At 44.8% G+C, this 9037-nt stretch overlaps 1 protein-coding gene across 1 annotated transcript in view; it reads right to left on the bottom strand.

Moving 5' to 3' along the window:
• Positions 1 to 2815: 2815 nt before the first annotated feature.
• Positions 2816 to 9037, bottom strand: part of SYN3 (synapsin III) — a 328068-nt gene continuing 321846 nt past the window's right edge. The window contains exons 11-13 of the mRNA XM_019515812.1: positions 7246 to 7342; positions 5665 to 5962; positions 2816 to 3194 (exon numbers count right to left, since the gene is read on the bottom strand). Coding sequence (XP_019371357.1) covers positions 3062 to 3194; positions 5665 to 5962; positions 7246 to 7342 — 528 coding nt within the window. The 3' untranslated portion in view covers positions 2816 to 3061. The remainder of the gene's footprint in view (positions 3195 to 5664; positions 5963 to 7245; positions 7343 to 9037) is intronic.

The raw sequence follows: 9037 nt of genomic DNA, 5'->3' as shown, positions 1-9037 counted from the left end.
TTATTGAAGTTTTGCATAGATAGTGCTGGAAAAAGGAAGATAAGCGTGTGAGTTAGTTGTGGGTGTGCGTGTGTGTGTGTGTGCATGTGTAGAAGGGGAGAGGTGGTGGGGAGCAGCTGAGAAGCCCTTCAATAAGCAGCCTTTTTCTTTATCTGTGATGTACCTTGGAAACATTGACTCCTCAGCAGTTCTGAGGGAGGAAGAAGGAGAAGTCAGATGGGGTGTGACCCATCTTTGGTGAGGGAGCTGGATTACCTCCTCTCCAAAAAAAATGGAGCCTGTTAATCAGCTGTTTTTCTTGTCAGTGGGACAGCATGTGCTCCAGGTCATTTATCACCCTGCAGTGCTGTGGAGGCTGCAAAACAGCAGGATCTGTTCTCTCTCGTTCATACGGGGGAGCAATAAATGTGTATTTATGATGCACCATGTTTAGCTGCTTAGCAAACCTGGAAAAGCAATGTGTAGCTAGAGAAAAAAAAATGGATTAGGAGTGTTTATTTTCCATTTTTATACTAAACTCCAGGCACAAATCATTGGCTTAAATGGCTCTCCAATGAGGTGCCAAATGGACCCAGTGCATGGTGGCCAGCCTGAAAATGCATAGGTCACCAAAGCCATTTTGCTCACAAAGACCAGTCAGGAGGACAATTAGGAGCTTTTTGTGCTGCACTAGTTCTACCCATTCATTACAGGTGCCCTGCAGGTAGTGTTGCCAGCCTTGATGTAAAGTCCAAGAGAGCAAAGCTGCAGCCTCGCTTGTTTATCTGGGTTTTTCAATGCCATTTCAGATTACAGCACAGCATTAAACCACAAACTGAGCTGTATGGTGAAATGTATCTAATCCAGGGGTGGGCTAAATTGGAGATCTGGCCAGTGGTTAGACTCCATTTCCCAGCATCCCCTGCCCAGGTTGCTGCAGCTGTTTTCTATGGAGACCCCAGTAGCGGTGCAGCTGTGATGGTGTGGGGCCAGGGTTTCCTTGGAGACCAGCCCCAGCAGTGCTGGCAGGGCATACGATTGGGCAGATGACAGTGGTCCAGAGCTCCTGTTGCTGCAGTATCTCGGCCCCGCAGCAGCTCCCCGCCCTGCCATGTGCTCTGCCAGTGCTGCTGGGGCTGGTCTCCATTGAAACCCTGGCCCCATGCTGTCATGGCTGCACTGCTTCTGGGGTCTCCATGGAAACTGGCCACAGCAACAGGGCATGGGCTGCTGGAAAATGGAGTCTGCTGTGACCCTAATCTGGGACTTTGCCCAGTCCTGATCTGATCTATGAATACCCCTAGGCTAGGTACGTACATTCAAAAAGCCCAAGGCAAAATCAATCTAAGTTATGCAGTTTTCTGTAAGTGGCATTGTTTAGATCAGTAGCGAACAGAACACACGTTTGCCCATTGGTGGAGACCAGCTTCCACCATTTTTAAACCAATCTGTGTGCACTGAACTTCTATTACAGGTATGGACCGGTTTCTGATCATTTATACTGGTAAAAGTGTAATATCTGTATTTGCCCTAATTGTGTGCCTGAACTGAACCCCACATGAGCTTCAAAAGGGGCCATGAACTCGAGTCCAGCCCTGAGGTTGTATATTGGGGTTGGTTTAAAAAAAAATCCAAAACAACAGTAGTCAGCAAGGTCATGTCAGAAGGGAACTGGTCTCGTTGGATTTCTCCAAGTAAAAATGATCTCTTGGAGTCCCCCTAATACTGATCAGTACCTTGCTCAAAGGATGTTCATTAGGACAGTCACCCCAACGTGGTGATCAGATACAGGTGTGTCCCAGCTGTGACCTGACTGTACATGCACCTTTACATGTAAATTATGTGATGCCCTGAGGCTTCCCTTACTCACGTAACATGGTTCTCCAGGAGACGACGTCCAGTCACAGGTCTCTCACCCTGTGCTAACTGCAGGGGGTGAAATCCTGACATTACCAAGGTCAATGAGGGTTGTGGCACTGACTTCACTGGGGCCAGGATTTCCTCCCTTAGCTCTATCCATTCTGTACCACGGAACAGTCAATACCAGCTATGAACACTTTACGCATTCTGCTATTAATTACACTTCCCTCAAAGGACACATTTAAGCAGATGTAACCAACAAGTCATCAGATTACTCAGACTCAATGGCTTAGAAGGGTTTTAGCTGGAATTTGTGTGAACTGTATTCGAACATAAATTATCAAGCTTTTTTTGCAAGACGTGTGCAAGTCCCACTTTCTGGTTTATTTTTGAGTTACAGCTGCAGGATTAGACTATGACACCTTTCTTTTGGAAATCAGGAAACACATACAAGGAACATAAACTCAAGACATGAAACAGAGACATTTAAACTGCTTTTGAAAAAATGATCCTGAGCAGACCCGTCTATCATAAAGCCTTGCTCATGTGATCTCTGGAGTTTACTGATATTCAAGACATAAGTTTGACTTGAAATATGGTTTTGCTCAGAAAAGTGACTTTGTAAAGCTGGCTTCATCAGGTTCCAAATTCATTATGTTGCCATGATTTCCAGATCAAAAAGACTTACTTTACAAGTAAACTGATGCTTATTCTAATTACTGGTCCTAAATATTTCCACCTGAAATCAGCTGACACACTTTCTGGCGCAGCTTCAAGAAGAATAAAGATTCTGTAATTGGAATTGAGTTGTTAACACTTCTATAGATTATATGCAAGGCAACAGACAGGCTAGTTTGCTCACCCCTATTCGTGTCGGGTTCTGAGAGGCAGAATAGGAATATAAATAACTTCTAAATAATTTGGGTTATTCAAGCAAACTGACTATGTACACACAAAGAAGGGATGGGTCAAGTAAGAAAGTGCAGTGTTTTTACGTTATCACTTTTCTGATCGATGTTGGAACAATCCTTCAATTAAAATGGAAAGATGTACAGATTTCTAACTTCCTTTTTACCCAGGGAATAAGCTAAGATCTCTTTCGGGGTTCTGTTCAGATTCTGCATGAACCATTATTTACCACTGAGTAAATTCCTGGATGACATCGGGCAGGTTGATATGAAGAACGTGGGCTAACAAAATCACTGGTTTGACTTCAAGGCTATTAATCAGAAAACAGGCTAGCAAATGACTTCCTCAGGTTGCGGATGGTTTCAGCTTTGGCCTCATCTTCACTGGCATTCCCCCGCTGAGATGAGTCAGATATGCTGAAGGTGTTTGTCAAGGACTGGGACTTGCTGAAACAGAAAGAGGATTTGTGCTCAGCAAGAATCTGAGGTTTCATCCAGGCACTAAGGGTGGGAGAAGGTGGTAGTTTAAAGCTGGCTGTGTGATGCTGTGTGTTGCAATTGCAGTAGTTAAGTTTAAAACTACAATAAGGGACTGAAAAGGGCAGTGTCTCACTGGGAAGTCACAGGGGTCCTTTACAGGGAGGGAATGACTGATATTCATGGTCCAGTCTATGTTCAGAGCGGTGGGAAAGTTGAGGAAGGATTTTCAAAGCCTTCATTTAAAGGAAAAAAAACAAACAAACTCACAAATCAATAGCAGTTATTTGAACTGATCTCTCATTAAAGTGATTGGAATGACTTCCACTGAATACCATGACAGCTAAACTGAGCAGCTGGCCATATCCAGCAACATTTGTGGTGCCTCCCTGTACTCCCCTTACTGGTTCTGGCTTGTGACTCCCCCACCTGAAATATGTAATACATACCTTGCAGCAAACCTGTTGTTTAAAAAGCTCAACAAACAAATAATAAAAATGCAAAACAAGCAAGTGAAAAAGGTGAAGGCCTAACCCTACCAAGGGATTACTGCCTCTGGCAGGATGAGAGCTTACTTTCAAAGCCACCTTAATGGTTCATGCTCTGGGCAGCTCTCTCAGAGGATCAGGCACATTTCCAAGCTCTCACTTGCCCCCTGGCAAAAGCTGCTGAGGCCAGATTTAAGAGTCCGTTGGTTCATTTGGCAGGAAACCCAATCATACCTTATCTGAGGGTTTGTATAATTAGCAGTGCACCAAGCCTGTTAGGCCTTGTCCAGTAACATAGGACTGGAAAGGACTTCTGGGTCATCAAGTCCAGCTACATGCAGCCACCTCAGGTAATCCTGTACATAACCATATCAAGCTCCATTTTAAGGGTATTTAATCTGTTCTCACCCACTTCTCCAATTGACTATTCTAGACCTTTGTTCCTTTAGTCCCAGACCTTTGGACCTTTGATCCCAGGGTCAAAAAAACCCACGCCAAAAAAAAGTGAGGTGGTGCACATGGCGGCAACACACACTACCCAAAACTGGAGCTTGGCCAGCTGGAGTCACACTCTGGCTGCTGGCCAGGCTCCCTGCTGCAGGAGCACTGCAGCTGAAGCTCCACAAGGCTCCCAGGACCCCAGGTAAGACTGCCGGGGCCAGCACAGTTTCTGGCCCCAGCCTCTTCTACCCCACCCAGGGTAACCTACCGCACACCAGAATGCTCATGGCAAGGTGTGCCACTGCTACTTGTCCCTGGGGAAACAAATGTCTGCGTTTGTATGGATGCGGCCTTGATGGCTAGGGACCTTCTTCTAATATACAGCCTAAATGTATCTGTGGACAGTTTATTCCCATTTGTTCTTGTGACGACACTGCCTTGCTTGCATGAAATACTTCTTGGAAACATTTCCCACTGCTGCTGCTTCCATGTTTGCTCCACGCTCAAGAGGGTCCAGAGAAGGGCGACCCACATGATCAGGGACTTGCATGGCAAGGCATATGAGGAGAGGCTGAGGGATCTTGGACTCTTCAGCCTAAAGAAAAGAAGACTGAGAGGGGACCTGATTGTGGCTTACTGCTATATCAGAGGCGTACATCAGTGGCTCGGTGAACAACTGTTCACCAGGGCGCCCTGGGGGAAAACTAGAAACAACGGCCACAAACTCATGGAAGATACTGTCCCTCTAAACAGTAGCACAAGCCGCTTTACAACTAGGGTGTCCAGACTATGGAACAAGCTCCCCCTAGAGGTGGTGCAATCATCTACCCTAGAGGTCTTCAGGAGAAGACTGGACAGCCACCTGGCTGCGGTCTTTTGACCTCAGACGTCTTTCCTGCTCATGCAGGGGGCTGGACCCAACGATCCTTTGGGGTCCTTTCCAGCCCTATGATTCTATGATTCTAACAAAGGTACCAACAAAGAGAAACTATCAAGGATTTAAGCACTGTATTGTGTAGGCCTGCTCTACTCCAACCAAGTGCTTACATCAGTCGTGACCAACTGCATACAGCCCAATTCATCCTAGTGCTCGCAAGTTTGCTTCCAAGGTGGGAAATTTTTAAAGAGTCTTGTGTAAACCCTAATCCCAGAGAAAAGTAAATGAGTGACTTGTCTAAATCCCTTGGGCACATGAGGCTCTGAGGGGAATATGCCTTGTCTGAGAGAGTGACAGCTGTGTTGAGTTATTGGGGATGTGCTGGGGAGGAGGGGCAAGGAGAAAGGAGCATGGGAGTGAATGAAAAGAAAATGTGAAATCTTTGAGACTCAGAGAACCTCTTTTTCCCCTCTGAGAAACAATCAGACATGCCCCAAGTATGCCACTGTTGCCTAGGCCTTCATCTCTGAGCTGTCAGGCAATGGGGCTCCGAGAAGAGCTGACATTTGTGCCAAGCTAAGGCCTTTTTGGCAACAGCCCCTTCTCCAAATCTACTAGCTTCAAGGGTACCTACTTTAGATGTGGATGTGGAGGGCCCTGCTGCTTGGACATTTCACCCAGGCTTTGTGGACCAGGAGCCCGTCCTTGCGCAGGGGGCCGAGGCTGTTGTGGAGGGAAGGTGCCTGGCTTGGAGGCCTGAACTGGGGAGGTCCCAGTGGCTGATCGTGATTGCTGTGGGGATCCAGGTGACCTCTGTTGTTGAGGTGAGCTGGACTGGGGACTTTGGGGCTGCTGTCCCTGAGGAGAGAGCCGTTGTTGGGGAGGTGCTCCTGTCCGGGAAGATGGAGATCCCTGAGGCTGGCGTGGACCTCCTGAAAAGAACATATACATGAGACAGATACAGGGTGCAGAAGACATGCATCAAACAAGGAGCAGATGCATGGGCCCAATAAAGAGAGAAATATTTGGGCTCATTTCATGCAGAGAAATTAGGAACAAATCAGTTATGGACACCAGTCACCATTCATTTGTATGCCACCGGCATCGCATCCACATCTCTGGAGTTGTTACGGTTGCCTTTAACCACTGCCTTCCTTTCCCCCCAGTAGAGCCATCTTAAGGTGCTGCACTCTCCCTTGTGATCCATCTTAAGGTGCTGCACTCTCCATTTCTTGTCCATAGTGAATATTATACATAAGCTTGAACTGTGAGAGAGGAAGGCTGGAATCAGTGGGAAAATGAGCTCCCCTGCCACATAATGGAAGCAGTGTCTGCTCGTTTGAATCAGCAGCTCCTTCTCTGGATAGGGCTGATATGGCACTTGTATATCACATCACCAGCTATGCCTCTTTACTATCCGTATCACCAGCTATGCCTCTTTATACCATATCACTAGCTGTGCCTTTTTACTATCCCATTATCAGTAGGTGGATGCTTCAGCATTTCTTAGGTAGGAGAGCCTCAAAGCAGAAGTTGGATGTGACTTTTTAACCACTCTACAGACACAAATTTATGCTCTTGACAAGTGAAAATAGACAAAAGAGTGCTCCATAATATTTTATCCAAGTGCAGCCTAATACCTAGTAAAGATCCTGTAAGAACTTGGTGCAAGGGTAAAGTTGTTATTCCAGTGTCCTGCCCAAATTCCAGTTCAGGCAACTCCACTTTGCAATTCTAGCTTCATTTTCAAATGCATGTACTCTTCTGCATTATTTCCTGTCCTGAACTGTTGTGGAGCATTGCTGTGAACTATTAAATAGCTGCTTACTTCACTATGGCACTGGCAGCAATTTCAGTGATGAAATATTTCTGTATCGTTTGAACTGGATGCTAAATTGATCCATCTGGGGCAGTAGCTGTCAACATTTTTAGATTTAAGGTACCCCTGAATAGGCGAAAAATGCCAGCTCTTAGTTTTCAGTTTTTTTTATTACCAAAAATAACATAGCCATTTTTCTGTTGCAAAGAACCCTTAAAGACCACAACTATGGATTTCGATTTGAAATCTCTGGGTTTATCTTGTGAATCATGTTTGTAAACTTAACGGTACTAACATTGCACAGCACCCCGTGGCACCCTTGAGAGGATATTGAGGCACCTTGGTTGGGAATCACTGGTATAGGGCTTCTATGCTATTGGTTATAGAATATAGTACCTTGAGGAGGTGGTCGTGGCTGGGACAGTTGTCCAAGCTGGGGTCCAGGCTGAGGCTGCATCTGTGATTTCATTGGCTGAGGCTGGACTTGCTGAGGCTGCAAAAACAATCATTACAATCAACAGAATATCTCAACAGAGAAGTCTAGGAGTGATTGAGAGAGGTTTAGACTATTGTAGTATTTTCTAAACACACACACTCCAGCATTTTGTCCATTAAGTCCATAGTTTGGTGTTGGAGAGATGACTAGAAAAAAGAACTGACACTGTTTGCTAAGAGAGAATGATAGTGAAGTTAACATATTTAATTAGTGCATTTAGGAAGCCAGAAACTGTTGAAGTAGATCAGGCACAAAGTCCATCTATGCCATTCTTCTGTCTTAGTCAGCAGCCAGTACTAACCATTTCAAGAGAAGATATAAGCAGCCCATAGTAGGCAGCTGTGGGGTAACCTGATGAGGACACTGTTTCTCATCCTGATCTCCAACAGTTACAGATCATCTTATGCTCCAAAGCTTGAATATTTAATATCTGTACCACACAACTGGTATAATTATAACCATTCTGGAAGTCTTTGCTATTGATATAAATGTCCAATCCTGTTTTGGATCTTGCTACATTCTTTGCCCCGCAGGACATCCTGCAGCAATGCGTTCTCAAGTTTAATTCTATGTTGACCAAAAAGGTATTTCTTTCTGTCCGTTTCTCACTTTCATTGCATGTCTCCTTGTTCTTGTGTCAAGAACCAGTGAGAACAGAAACTGCTAATCTACCTTCGCTGGAATGTATTCAGGCCCTTGATCATTTTTATCACTCTCCTCAGAACTCCCTTCAGTTCTGGTCAGGTATAATTAGGTACAATTACCTATAGTAACACCACTGCCTTTATATAAAGCCATTATAAGTGTCTGTGTATTGTTTACCGTCTCATTCTTGTATGTGTCCTACCACCTGGTGGTTTGATACGTTTTGCCATAGCTATACACTGAACAGAGGTTCTTACTGAGCTGTCTGCAAAGATGCCTCAATCCCTTTTTTGAGCCAATACAGTTAATTTAGAACCCTGCACAGGATCTGGATAGTTTTATCCACCCCTCCTACCCCTTCGTGTGCTTTACTTTGTATTTATCAGCACTGAATATCATTTGCCATTGTGCTGACTTGGCATGTTTAAGTCTCTCTGAAGTTCTTCACAGTCCTCCCTGTTTCTGATTAACCTGAACAACCTGGTGTCATCTGTAGAATTAGTTATCATTCTGCTCACCACCTTCCTTCCTTCCGATAGTTTATAAATATATTAAACAACCGGGTCTGTTGTGCAAAGGCCTGTGCCCTAAATTGTCCAAGGCTATTGTCTAACTAAGCCTGCTACATAAAATTGTTTAGGAAAGTCAGGAAAGTTGGAGACAAATAGACCGGTACAAAGTGGACTGCTTACATTAAAAGGACACTGATAAAAGATCTTCAAGGCTTCTGAGAAAGTCCTGGGTTTGCAGGACAATGAGCCAGAAACAGGAGGAAATGTTTATAATTAAAAACACTGAAATATGCTCCAGTTAGTTAACATTAATGGGGTGAGGATGCCAACCCATCTTAGACATAGCTTATCTGAGGGTTACTCAACAAATAGGATTCTGCAAGTCACCCATCTTCATGTGTCATTTTCCTTCTCCACCTTATTTCTCTCTCACTTTATCTTCCATCTAATACTCAGCTGACTTAACCAGCCAAAATGGCACCACCTTTTGCAATACTGCTGTTTACATATTACTAGAGAAGCAGCTAAAACAATT

Source organism: Gavialis gangeticus, unplaced genomic scaffold (genome assembly GCF_001723915.1).
Source record: "Gavialis gangeticus isolate Ggan-Ray unplaced genomic scaffold, GavGan_comp1, whole genome shotgun sequence".
NCBI lineage: Eukaryota > Metazoa > Chordata > Crocodylia > Gavialidae > Gavialis > Gavialis gangeticus.
This window is presented reverse-complemented; position numbering and strand designations above follow the sequence as displayed.